The 13,119-nt window shown below is 26.0% G+C and overlaps 2 protein-coding genes across 8 annotated transcripts; one reads left to right on the top strand and one right to left on the bottom strand.

The window, feature by feature from the left end:
- The first annotated feature begins 542 nt into the window (after window positions 1-542).
- LOC105430742 (Brother of Yb) lies at window positions 543-7,662 on the top strand. Of its 4 annotated transcripts, XM_089072882.1 has the most exons (21): window positions 543-781; window positions 977-1,360; window positions 1,478-1,529; window positions 1,617-1,807; window positions 1,923-2,007; window positions 2,092-2,209; window positions 2,318-2,517; window positions 2,947-3,094; window positions 3,171-3,255; window positions 3,342-3,506; window positions 3,635-3,790; window positions 4,228-4,380; window positions 4,461-4,704; window positions 4,860-5,003; window positions 5,119-5,300; window positions 5,426-5,551; window positions 5,677-5,831; window positions 5,913-6,083; window positions 6,186-6,357; window positions 6,698-6,877; window positions 6,958-7,662. In XM_089072882.1, the coding sequence occupies exons 2-21, from the start codon at window positions 1,307-1,309 to the stop codon at window positions 7,171-7,173; spliced, it is 2,997 nt and encodes a 998-aa protein (XP_088929008.1). In that variant the 5' UTR covers window positions 543-781; window positions 977-1,306; the 3' UTR covers window positions 7,174-7,662. The 4 variants fall into 4 exon arrangements, with proteins under 4 accessions (XP_088929008.1, XP_088929009.1, XP_088929007.1 ...); XM_089072883.1 differs by having other exon boundaries at window positions 1,923-2,209; window positions 2,318-2,430; XM_089072881.1 differs by having other exon boundaries at window positions 544-781; window positions 1,177-1,360; window positions 1,923-2,209.
- A 474-nt stretch (window positions 7,663-8,136) lies between these two features.
- On the bottom strand, window positions 8,137-11,170 carry LOC105430741 (mitochondrial transcription termination factor). Of its 4 annotated transcripts, none has more exons than XM_011644426.2 (6): window positions 10,957-11,170; window positions 10,263-10,865; window positions 9,650-9,746; window positions 9,299-9,446; window positions 8,658-8,987; window positions 8,137-8,557 (listed from the first exon to the last, which is right to left on the bottom strand). In XM_011644426.2, the coding sequence occupies exons 2-6, from the start codon at window positions 10,833-10,835 to the stop codon at window positions 8,233-8,235; spliced, it is 1,473 nt and encodes a 490-aa protein (XP_011642728.2). In that variant the 5' UTR covers window positions 10,836-10,865; window positions 10,957-11,170; the 3' UTR covers window positions 8,137-8,232. The 4 variants fall into 4 exon arrangements, with proteins under 4 accessions (XP_011642728.2, XP_011642727.2, XP_011642730.2 ...); XM_011644425.2 differs by having other exon boundaries at window positions 10,263-10,801; XM_011644428.2 differs by having other exon boundaries at window positions 10,263-10,801; window positions 10,998-11,170.
- Window positions 11,171-13,119: the final 1,949 nt, after the last annotated feature.

The following is a 13,119-nucleotide window of genomic DNA, read 5'->3' as shown; positions in this document are numbered from 1 at the left end:
AAGAGATTCGAATACTAAGATGACCAGATGTACTTTTTATTTCTTTTTTTTTTTTATAAAATTTTACTAGTTTACTTTTTCCATAAAAGCTCTTTCTATTCTTTTTTCATTTCTAATGCAAATTTGAGTGTAATGAGATGAGTGTGTCAAAGAAATGAAAATTAGATTTGCCTTTTTCGTTCCACAATTGTATCGATTTGACATTAAAATTTAATGTAAAATATATTCGATAAAAAATTTTCCATATATAATTTATATATATATATATATATATATATATATAATTATATAATTATATCTAATTATATATGGAAATTTTTTACCAAATATTACTTTATTTTATATTTTATTGAATGTTTTATTTACATACAAAAATAAATATTGTCTGTTTTGTGAGAAATCACATTCATATTTTTATAATAAAGAAAACTCATTATAAATGATAAAAATTCCAATTTTGTGCAAAATTTTAGTTTTGGAGTCTAATCATTCGACCCTTTTCCATATCACTTTACTGGATTGCGTTCGACTCACGCTACAGTCTACAGTATTCATGGAATTATTCTCTGTTCAAATGTTCAATGTTGAACAAGGACAAATGACCTTACGCTCGTTGTGATAAGTGGGATGAGTTCTATTGCCTGTACTATTTTTTTAGTTCATCAGCGATGGTCATTTGGTGAACGCAAGATTTAAAGTTCTCATAGTTTCATCCTTGATGTCAATCGCCGCATGTTATGAAAAGACAGCTATGCAATAAGGAATAAGAAAGACAACAGACGTAAATATCAATATATTAATAAGCAAAATTATCAATTCTAGACAGTATTACGTTAGCGAATTAAGCGAATCGAACAATCACATTGAGAATTATTACAAAATATTACGAAAATACAAGATCATCATTTTAAAATTCTTGGTTATAATTAGTCAATTTGTTTGCCGTTTAAGTTGTATTGTTTACTTTTTTTTACAGGTTTGTACTTATAATTAATGACATTATCCATCTATTTTACACAGTACACTCGTGTGTGCACTGAAACGTTCGTTCTCTCTTTCGCCAAGCTTCAAATATATATCTATTTCATTTTAAGTACAACAAGTGTACACTAGTTCAGTTACAAAGAACAGAAAGTGCTACTGATCTTTCCTCTCTCCTACAATAAACTTTTGTAGGTTATCTTTTGGCATTTTTAATACTTTTGAAGGAAAACTGACTAGAGCACATTCAGCAAAAATTTTAAAAGAAATCTAAAGAAATAACTTATAATTAAATTAAATTAAAATACACTTGTCGCTTGAAACAATGCCGATTCCTATTGAAAAATCAACCGTAACAACAGCAACGGACAATAAAAAAGTAAGAACAAGTGTATCATCTAAACAAAGATATTAGCAAGAAAAAATAAGTCATCTTTAACATATATTAGTAAAATTTTATTTCAATGAATAAAAAAATATTTTTTTTTTATTTTAGAACTGTGAATCTTTTCAACTACAAAAGACAAGTAAGCCTTGTGCTCGCCAAGGTAATATTAGATATTTATAGTAATGATATGTTAGAGAAATCAAATTATTTAATGTTAAATTATTTTACTATTAAATCTATATTGTAGCTTTAGCTATTCCTATTACTGCCAAAGCAATAAAAATAAAAAATGTACAAAATCCATGTATCATGAGAGTTTACGAAATTGAAAATCATACTGAGACACTTCGTAAAATAGAAAAAAAATTATTAAATTTTATGCAAACAGACGATTTTCTGAAAAAAAAATATAACGAGAATGATGTCAAAATTGACGATGTAAGTTTCATGTTCTCCATTGCATTTGTGCTAATTATAATTAATTGTATTATATAAAAATTGATATCCTATATAAGTACATTTTTCTTTCTGTAATATCTGATTTATCTTGCAGATGGTTTTTGTGTATAATGATACACAAAGTAGTAATGAGACTGAATTTGAATTACCATCCTTTGTTTGGCGAGGTTTAGTAAAGAGTAAGAGAAAGGATGGAACATATTGTATTTTTTTAGTGGATCATGGCACGTGCATTGAATTAACCAAAGATAAATTTTGTATAGTTCCACAAGATTTTATTTCTGACAAATATCTAACGAAAACTGTTGGTATATATGGTATGTTGCCGATTTGTATCAGAAGAAAAGGCGCAATTTCGGAAGGTTCTAACGCTATGGCAATGTAAGATGTATTCTCATTTACAGTAATTTTGTTTCTTTATAAAAAATATTCAAGAGATTGATCTAAATAGATAAATCTATTATTTATCTACCGATTATTTATTTAAAGTATTTTAGAAAAATGGACCGAAGAGGCAATTCAGTTTACAAAACATCTCCTCAGTGCATCTGAAAGTGTTCACTTTGATCATTTAATCACAGACAAAAATGGAAGAGAATATGGTGAAATTTATCTTACCATTAATAACATTGTCATTTCATTAAGTGAAACTTTATTCAATAATTATCATGCCGTGTATATAGAAGGAGGTACATATATTCATATTTTCATTGAGAAGTTTTCTTACATTAAATTTATTAAAGTAGATTTAATAAAACTTTAGTAAATAAATAATTGATTATTATATATATAAATAAGTATATACTTTTCTGGTCATTTGGTATAAGATCTTATGTCTAATTCAACCTTCGTGAATTTATATACATTCCTTTTATATATTATATACATATTTTATATACATTCTTTCTTAACTGCGCCAATTCAGCCTTGAAATGCAATATTTTAATCAAAATTGTAGTTATAACATTACGTCATTAAATTGATAAATAATTTAATATTATTGATATGTTAATAAATATATAAGAAATCTGTTCATATAAAAATTGTAAAAGAGATAGATAGATAGATTTAATAATGATATTTGGATAATATATTGCCTCATAATTTAATCTATCCAGAATTATTAAAATATATTGAAACCTCTACTCAATTTGACGAAAAACGAGAGAACGTTTTACATGTACGTTGTTCAAGGAATAAAAGACATGAAAGCAACATGCTACATATTAATGGAATTGATCATCATGAAACAAAATTTTCTCTCAGGTAAAATAATTTACATAAGTATAAGCATTCAAGATTATATAAAAAAATATATTTATGTTTTCTATATTTTTATTAGTGAAAAGATTGTAGTACAAAGCACAATAGACTGTGGTGTTTTAAATGATCTTAGAGACCTTAGATATCCGAGAGGAATACATCAGGTGACTAATTCAGCATATTTATATTTAATATTTAATTAATTTAGTATGTTGTAAGAATATATTTAAAGTATATTTTTATTTTTTAGAGTTGGAATGAATGCATTAACTCCACGAGGCCTAGAAAACTTCAGTCTTATATATGGCCAGCTATAAATAAAGGGTTAAATGTTGTTGCCATCGGATCATCACAATGTGGTAAAACAACTGGATGTGTAATGGCTGTTTGTGGACAAATAGTTACACATCAAAATGTAAAATAACTTTATTTATATGTATATTACAAAGAATTGAATATCTCAAATTTTTTATGTTTTTCAAATTACATACATACATGGTGTATGTAAAAAGTCTATAATTGATATAAATAATTGTGTTTTAGGAAATACATAGTGCAACTCATCCATTGGCACTGATTTTATGTGCTTCATCTACTGAAGTAATTTATATTCAATCATTGTGTGAGTCATTCCTTCGAAAATTTAATAATTTAAAATCTGTTGGAGCATTTAATGGCAAGTCGGATAGATCTATAGCGGTAAATTTATTTATTTATATTTTCACGAGTACATTCAATATCTTTTTCACTTTTTTAATAAAGTTGTCGATTTTTAAATTTGCAATCCTTGAACTTTTTCGTCGTTACATCGATTATTTAAGACAAAGCACATTTTATGTATTTATCTTTTTATTAATAAAATAATTTTATACTTTATATTAATTTTTTGTTTTTTATTAAAATATGTTTTAAATATCTTTATTATTATTTATCATTAAATAAAAATTGTACAAAATAGTTTATTAGAAAATGTTACATAAAAGTATATGTTAAAATCAAATCATGATTTCTAGCAAGCATTTCTAGTAAGCATTTTTATGCTTTATAATCCTGGTTATTTGATAATGTTACATGACAAATATTTGCCATAATAAAAGCGTGAAGAACATAAGAAACTGATCATTTTTTTCTTTCAGGCAATGATATATAATGGCTGTCAAATCTTGGTGACCACACCGCGATATCTAGTTCGATTTTTGAATAAAAATAAAGGTCTATTATCATTCGACAAACTTTCTTGTTTACTACTTGACAATGCTGATATAATTTTAGATAAATATTTCAAGTCGGTTAGTAAAATCTTGTATTGTCTTTTTGCACTATTTCATATTAATTGCTATAGGAAACTTAAACATTAATTTTTTAACAGCTAGGGGAATTGTTTAAAATACATAAGATAATCGAAAACCGTGACCCGCAAAGCAACGACAGGCCGATATTGCAGATAATTATGTCGGCAACAGAATGTACGATTGAGATGAAAAAATTTGTATCTGTAGTGATGCATAATCCATACATATGCATTGGATCATTTGTAGAAGCTATTGTTTTTAAATCTATACGTCCAAAACTTAGTCGTTTAATATCTACAGACAAGAATAAAAAAATATTAGGTAAGAGAATATTAAATGTGATATTTATAAGTATTTTGCTACATTAATGTTGATTATTTATAATATACGCACACATACCCACGTACTTATATACAAAATATTGTATTTCTAATGTTTTTATTAATTATTATACATATTACATATTTTTATATTAGAGTTACTAGAGGATATTTATATCACGTCGAGAACAGCAATAGTTTGTATAAATGCCGAAGAAGCCGAAGAGTTAAATTCGTTTTTACTTTCAACAAAGAAAACTCTGCTAATTCATGAAAAGATGAAATCATTTGATATACGAGGTAACTTTAATTGCATTAAGAAATAAATTATTTTACTTTATAGACGAATTTTTTGATAATTAATGATACATTTTATTTTATTTTTTTGATCATTATTAATTTATATACTTTGCAGGCAAACGAGAAAGTTGGATGGCATGTGTACGAGGTTTTTATCCAATATTAATATGTACTGATTTAATTTTATCTGATCTTAATCTTACTAATATTCAATGGCTCATACATCACTCTGTGTGTTTAAAATTCAAAACTCAATTCAATTATAGATTTTCTCTACTCTTAGATAATTTAATGCAGGTAATTATAAAGTGGACTCGAGATTTTTTGTTTTAAAATTTATAAATTCTTTTTTTATATTGAATAAATTATTACAATATATTTATACTTAAATATTTTGCTATTAATATTGTTATAAATTTCAGGATGTTACTAACTGTAAAGTTCATATAATTGTTGATGAAAATAACAATGTGCAATTTCCATACATAGTAAGACTATTGCAGCGAACAGGAGTTGTAGTAAATCCTGATAAGCTAAACTACACTGAGGTAAGCTAATAAATTGTTAAAATAATTGTTATAATTGCTTAAAATGCTACTTCGTTAATGTTTAAACTGATAAAATATAATATAAAATATAATATATTATAATTATAAAATATAAAATATTCTAGGAAATAAAAATTATGGTGGAAAGAAATAAAAAAGAATTTGCTTTATGTGATAATATAAAATCGTTCGGCTTTTGCAAAGAACAAAATAGCTGTGAATTTAGACATTGTGTGCTTCCTGAGATCGATGTGACAAAGATAGATAAAAATATACAGATGTAAGTAATTTTTTATTGTATTGTTGTATTGTTCTTCAACTTCATTGTATTGTTCAATTGTCTTTCATCATGTTCTCATAGAAATGATAAGGTGAAATTGATGGTGATGTACATTCATGATACAACGCATTTTTCCGCAAGGATCATCGAACATATTCCAAATTCCAATGAAAAAAAAATAACATACTCCAACATCGAGTATGTGCAAACTACAGCTAAAATACAAAATTACTATAGCAATATTGAAAATAGGTAATATGCTGGACAATTTCATAATTTTTATTAGCTATCCTTACTTTCTCTAAGTTTTTGATTGATTCTAAGTATGATTTATTTTTTAATAAATAATTACAGGAAAGTATGTAAGTCGACAAATATAGGTGACATCTGCGTTTTCGAAGAAACTATCGATATATTTAAACGAGTACAGATAAGACGCATCAGACATGACAGAAATCATTCTGGAAATATGAAATTTGTAGATGTGAGATGCATCGATACTGGCATTATACATGAATGCATTGATGTAAAATTATTATTTTATATTATATTTAAATTTTGCCTAAACATTTTCTTTTGATATCAATATTTCAAAAATAATTTTTTTATACGTGATAGAATTTAAATATAATTGAAATAATGATAGACTTATTTTTTATCGCTGCACTAGACTACAGTAAAACTTATCTTGTTTTCACAAAATCAATCAACATCTATTTCATTTTAAATATAATGACAATTAGTTTAGCTATGAAAAGCAAATCTCATATTTTTTATTACACAAGAAATATGATTACATATATACATATCCAAATATATTATTTAAACATTTTGTTATTACAAGCATGTTATTTGTGGTATTTTAGGCATATAAACTAATGCATATCCCAGAAGAATTATTGAATCTTCCAACGCACGCTGTCGAAATATTTTTAGCTGATTTAATGCCATATGACGAAGAATATACATGGAATCGTTACACTAATGAGGAGGTTCACAAATGGTTTTCAGAAAATTTCGACAAAAGATCTTACATTTTCGGAAGAGTAAGAATTTGCCAGATTATGAATAATTATATGAAATACATAATTGAGAAAGGAAAATATATAAATGAATTATTATATAGGTTCGCCTTCATCTCAGAGATACAATATGGTTAGACGATTTGGAAATTGGAACAAAGTTAATTGGTCATCCTGATTTAATAGGCTCTTCTTTAAAAAAGAAATTACTCGCTGGAGATTTTGCAGTTATGAACGATAATCACATATCGAATCTATTCAAACTTTGCAAAAACAGTGGATTGATTGAAGTTAATGGCCATAATATAAATTCTGTATAGAAATGAAATAACATATATATATATATATATATATATTTATATATTTATATATACACATATATATATATATATATATATATATATATATATATATAAAATATACAGCTAATATATGTACATGTATATGTACGCGCGCGCGCGTGTGTGTGTGTGTGTGTATGTACATGTTTCTAAAAAGATCATGATGATGTCTTTAGAAAGTTAATCATTCATTTAATGTATGTTTATAAAAATCTTAATACAATTTGTTGTCTATTATATATATATATATATATATATATATTATATTATATTATATTATATTATATTATATCATATTATATTATATTATATACATACCTATATGTATATTATATTATATACATATATACATACGTACATATATACATACATGCATACATACAGTTGGTTGATATTGGATGTGAAGATTTAAAGGACTCCTATTTGTAGATATAGAAAAGAGAGAAATAAAAATAGTTTTCCATTCTATATATGTGCTATTATATTTTCTCGTATTTTCGAATATTAATTATAATAATTTTTTGTTCTTTTAAAAAAATAATGTAATTAATCGAAATTAGAAGAAAAGCAATTACTGGGTTCCACATTCACAGATATTCATAATCTATTTTTAGCTGAATCTTTTTGAAGTAGTGTATCAACAAATACAAATAAGATAATAATTAGGAAAGCAGATAATAACCCTTGAATTAATCAAATTAATCATGAATGTAAAAAATAAAACTTGATACTATCTGCGCGAATTATAATCAGAACATAGAAAAATATTATATTACTAATATAAACAGTGATCAACATTAGTTTATTTTTTATATTTTCCGAGTTTGCATCAATAACATGGCATAATTAATTAATTAATTAATCAAATTCGCTTATTCATCGTTTTTATTTTATGTGCGCATTTATATATGTATATATGAACTTGTTCTATTTTGTTTATAGTATATTTGTAATAAAAATAATTAATATTAAAGAAATAAATTTTGTAAACATTAATCGTTATGCAGTTTAGTATTTTTTAAATCATGTGATTTGGACTTATATTTTTTTAATAGATATTAGTAAAATGATTCTTGGTGTTATACCGCTTTCCTTTAACATCTCAATTCGCTTATATATTGTTTCCGGTTTAAAATACAAAATACTGTGGGAACGTATTATCTCGTCACCCGTAAAACCATTTTGTCGTAATATATCGATCACTCCACTTAATTTTATTATATTTATCCGTAAAATAGACGGATATTTTGTAATTATTTTTTCGATAAGTTCCTCATCCACATCTAATTTCTTGATCAAATAATTTTTAATATTTCCATATTCTTGCAATATTTCTTGTCGTCTAGCATTCATTTCTATATATCTGTGTAAAAAAAATAACAATTTAAAAGGTTAATATCTAAATTATTTTTTATACTATATTAAAACTTTATACATATATGATTTTTCCAATTTTTGCATACCGATTAAACATATGTTCACTTTGACTTAGTATAATAATATTTGGTATAAGACCTTCTTTCTTCAAAATCTGAATTCGTTTTCGTATATTTTCTACATTGAAAGAAAGTATTTGTGCATTCCATAATATTTCTTCACTAGTAATTTTATTCGCTTGTAATATATTAATTAACTGATCCAATTTCGCTACATTCATTCGTAAAATATCTGGTACTTTCGTGATTATTGTATTAAGCTTTTCTTCATTGATTTTCAATTTATTTTGCAAATATTCGCTAATGTTTCCATAATGTTGCATTAAGCTGAGTTCCACTTGATTCTTTTGAATGGCTCTATGCACGAGAATCACAGTGTTTTGTATTGTTCTTAAATGTTTTATTTTATATATATATATATATATATATATATATATATATATATATATATATAAAACAATATTTATTCATACAGATATAAATATATTTTTTTTATTTTATATGGATTAAAAATAATTAAATACGAGAATAAGAGGACAATTTTCGCAGAAATTTAATAAGAATAAAAACAGTATAACTTTGATAAAAAGTTATTCATGCAATTTTATTTGAAACATATAAAATTAAGAATAAAATTATTTTTTATATTCTATCTTATTGCATCTTACCTCGATATAATTTTAAGTGGACATCGTATGGTTTTTATGTTTAACCTTCCTGTATCTTTATATAACTCACATATATGACGTATATGATTTTCACTATATCTAAGCACCCATACATTTTTTAGTATATCTGTATTATTTACATTATATTCTACAAATGCAGAGATTAAAATTAATCTTTTCACAGATATTATGATTTTTTACTTTTATCAAATTATATATATATATATATATATAATATATATATATATATATATATATATATACATATATATATATATATATATAATATAATATAATATAATATATATATAATATATTTTAAGGCTACCAATTAGCTTCACATTAACTTACCAAATAATATATTCAATTTTTTATCCACAGAAGAAGGTGAAATTTTCATTAAAAATGAATTTAATACTGTTATTTCACATAATTGTTTTATACTGCACTGAAAAAATATAACTATAACTTAATGTAAAAATAAAAACTTAATTTAAAAATATAACTACCCTTACATCTTATATAATTATATAATTATTACATATTGTATAATTTATAACTTAATATCATAATTTTATACATTCAATTTCAATTCTCTTCAAATTTAAATTCCACAATTAAACTTCTATTAATTTTGCATCTTAAAAAAATATGAGATTTCTTATAGGAGGAAGAATTATCTGATAGAATATCTCAAAAATAATTCACAATATTTAGCTCACATATTTATTAACATAGGTTAATAAGCAATCTTTAGCTCCATTTTTATTAACATAGGTTAATCTTTAAATTGGTTTTAACTTATCTTTTTTTAGTTCTAAGAATTAAAAAAAAAGATAAAAAATCAATTAAATCAAGATTAAAGCTAATCTATAATACTAGAAATAGATGTAAGAATATTATACCACTTGTGTCTAATCATATTTAATAACTTAATATTCTTTGTATTATATTAAACTTATACCTCTAATTTATGAGACAAATACTCCATTCTATTAAACATATAAGAATCTGTATCCTGTTGAGTGTAATACACATAATTTGCTAATTCAATTTGAGTCAAATGCAGCCATGGTATTAGCTGGTTGTTATCCATGTTAAGAACCTTTATACAGTTAAGCTTATCCAGAAGTTTATTGTTTTCATATGCCAGAAGCCAGACATTATTTTTGATAGTATCTATTTGTATACCAGCTTCTATAAGATTGTAATAATTGTTCAGAATATTCGCTCTGGATCTCTTTTTTAGCTGAGGATTCTTGTTGAGAATTTTTTTAATTTCCAATTTTGAAATGCCAAGTATTTCTACGAGAGTGTTTGTCAGGATCCATATAATAGGATTGTAGTTAAAGAGATAGTCGTTGTAATTCGATACTTTACAGGTATGATCAACTACGTCTACATGCTTGCACATCATTCTATCCTGAGGGATGGACAAAGGCGAATATTCACATAACGAAAGAGCTGGATTTAAAAGCTGCCGCTGATGTTTGAGCAGAAAACCTGCAATTACTCGCTGTGTTAAGTGTCGAACCATAATCTTCTATTTTAAAATATCTCCTGCTTTCTATCATAAAATAAAATATTTTCATCAAATATTCTTGAATATTCTCTACAGAAGGCACTTTAATTTTGTATTTTCTGCTAGCAGTTCTAACCTCTACGTATCAAAAACACAAGATATTTTGAGAGATAACACATTTTTAGAGATTACATCGCGTGTTCATTTGCCAGTTCACTTAGACATTTCCAGATTGACACAACTCGTAATTAGCAATTCAATTTATGAGTATTGTATTTGTAATTATCAGCTCTTAAAAATAAATTCAAATACATCTCTACAGTTGGTACTATCTACAGGACTGATTCGTAACCAGTAAATGAATTGTAGATAAGTATGGTAACGAAAGGTAAAATTGTATTACTAAAAATTTTTAATTCAATTTTTTAATTAAAAGTTAAGTTTAATTACTTTGTTTCTTGAAAAAATAAATTCCTCATATTTAAAATAAGAATATATTTGAAATAAGAAGTTAAAATTTAAACAGACATTTTAATAAAATATTATAAAGTTATACATTTGTTAAAAATTCGTTTTTTTAAAAATATGTTTTGATATAATTGATTTATAAGTTTTTCTAATTTTATAAAATATCATGTACATTTTCCATAGAACTAAAAAAGAATTTTCTTTTTTTTTTTTATTTTTCTATACAGAATAAATGTAACTGTGTGGCCAAATGAAAAAGAAGATTAGCCGAAATGTAAATATTCGTGGAATAAAAATTTGAGTAGCATTAAGATATTTATGCAAATATAATATTATATTACACGTTGTATATATATATATATATATATATATATATATATATATATATATATATATATATATTACACTACTTTTTATGTTGTAAAAATGTTTCTCTTAGTGCAGCTTAGATCAATCTTTTTTATATAGAATACATATCGTTGTATAATTAAATAAAGAATTATTTGAAATTAAGTCATTCATAGAATCAAAATTTAAATAAAATTAAAGTATAAAATTTATAAAAATAAAAACATAAACATAAACATATTACATTACAAAATACACGACTCTACGTTCGAAAATTGTAATCTTCTCCCAGTACAACGTCAAATTAAATAATTAATTTAATAATTATGTCGAATAGATGATATCGAATTAATTCCTAAATAGAAATTCCAGTTTCTTCTATTTTTTTTTTTGTGATCTCTCCGAGTGAGAAGTAATCAAGTGTCTTCAACCCTAGAGTTATTCAGCACAGATCCTCTTTCTTCCTTGGTTTATTTTCTTCTATTTATATTACTCTTTCGAGCCTAACTTTCTCCTTAATAAGTGCATGACGCAAGACAAAATTTATGTGGGGACAAAAGACGTCCCATCCACTCAACGGGCTCGACTCATTTTTTTCATAGTGAAGAAATTGCGGGTTAAGGATTAGATGTGCGTCTTGCGTGAATTATGTACACTCGGTTCGATACTAGCTCAGCTGAGCGACGGCGATTTCTGTCAAACAGCGTGTCACGGCCGCGTGCACAGGCGTTTCAGCGTGGATCCTTTCTCCTTCGTCTGTCAGTCGGAAAACGGCGGTGCCGCGTGCCGTTCCAAAGGTTTCGCCGACCGGTTTCGGGAATACGCACGCGGGAAAATCCACGGAGGGAAACCTCGTCAGTCACGAAAAATCGATTCGAATCCGAGATCGCCGCGTCGCCGGATATTAAAAAGAGAGAGAGAGAGAGAGAAAAAAGAAACTGCTGGAAAAATTCAGAAATGAAGTGTAAATAAGCGAAACGATAAGCCGCGATTCTCACCGGTCTCTGATAAAAATCAGTTCGGAACCTCGACGAGAAAATTCTATATTGTTGGCATTAAAGTCGGAAATTCTGGCGCATCCTGTGCGTTTGCTAATTCGCGAACCGGCCAGGACGGGTGTTACGAAACCACAACCGTAATTTGTATAATTACCGTAACCGCCACGTTGCCTTGCAAAAGTACTATTGTTCGTGTACAAAGGCGGACAATGGAATCAGTATGTCGACACGTGTCGTGGTGTTATTAGCGACGTTTGTCCGTCTGCATGGAGTTGCACCGTCTTCTTCAGGACACAATTTCAATGCTACTTAAAAATTCAGAGGATGTTACATCGATTTATATAGTTTACACGTTCGAGTGGTTTGCCAACCATTTGTAAATTTGTCTAAATTATTTGTAAATGACTTTGACATTTCGTCAACGAGACTTTTCAATTCAAATTCGATTCCTCATACGTGCGCTGTCTCTCGGAGGCTCTTCGAGA

Source organism: Pogonomyrmex barbatus, unplaced genomic scaffold (genome assembly GCF_055798465.1).
Source record: "Pogonomyrmex barbatus isolate J1 unplaced genomic scaffold, ASM5579846v1 scaffold14, whole genome shotgun sequence".
NCBI classification, from domain to species: Eukaryota; Metazoa; Arthropoda; class Insecta; order Hymenoptera; family Formicidae; genus Pogonomyrmex; species Pogonomyrmex barbatus.
The sequence above is the reverse complement of the archived record's forward strand: the minus strand, read 5'-3'. Positions and strand labels throughout refer to the sequence as shown.

Excerpts from the sequence above, each read along its gene's own strand:
- LOC105430741 (XM_011644425.2), bottom strand. The coding sequence starts at position 10,999 with ATGTGTTATCTCTCAAAATATCTTGTGTTTTTGATACGTAGAG. Across the intron at positions 10,802-10,956 it reads TGTGTTTTTGATACGTAGAG|GTTTTCTGCTCAAACATCAG; the intron begins GTTAGAACTGCT and ends GAGTAATTGCAG. Across the intron at positions 9,447-9,649 it reads AAAATTGAATATATTATTTG|AATATAATGTAAATAATACA; the intron begins GTAAGTTAATGT and ends CTGCATTTGTAG.
- LOC105430742 (XM_089072881.1), top strand. The coding sequence starts at position 1,307 with ATGCCGATTCCTATTGAAAAATCAACCGTAACAACAGCAACGGACAAT. Across the intron at positions 1,530-1,616 it reads TAAGCCTTGTGCTCGCCAAG|CTTTAGCTATTCCTATTACT; the intron begins GTAATATTAGAT and ends TCTATATTGTAG. Across the intron at positions 4,381-4,460 it reads TAGATAAATATTTCAAGTCG|CTAGGGGAATTGTTTAAAAT; the intron begins GTTAGTAAAATC and ends ATTTTTTAACAG.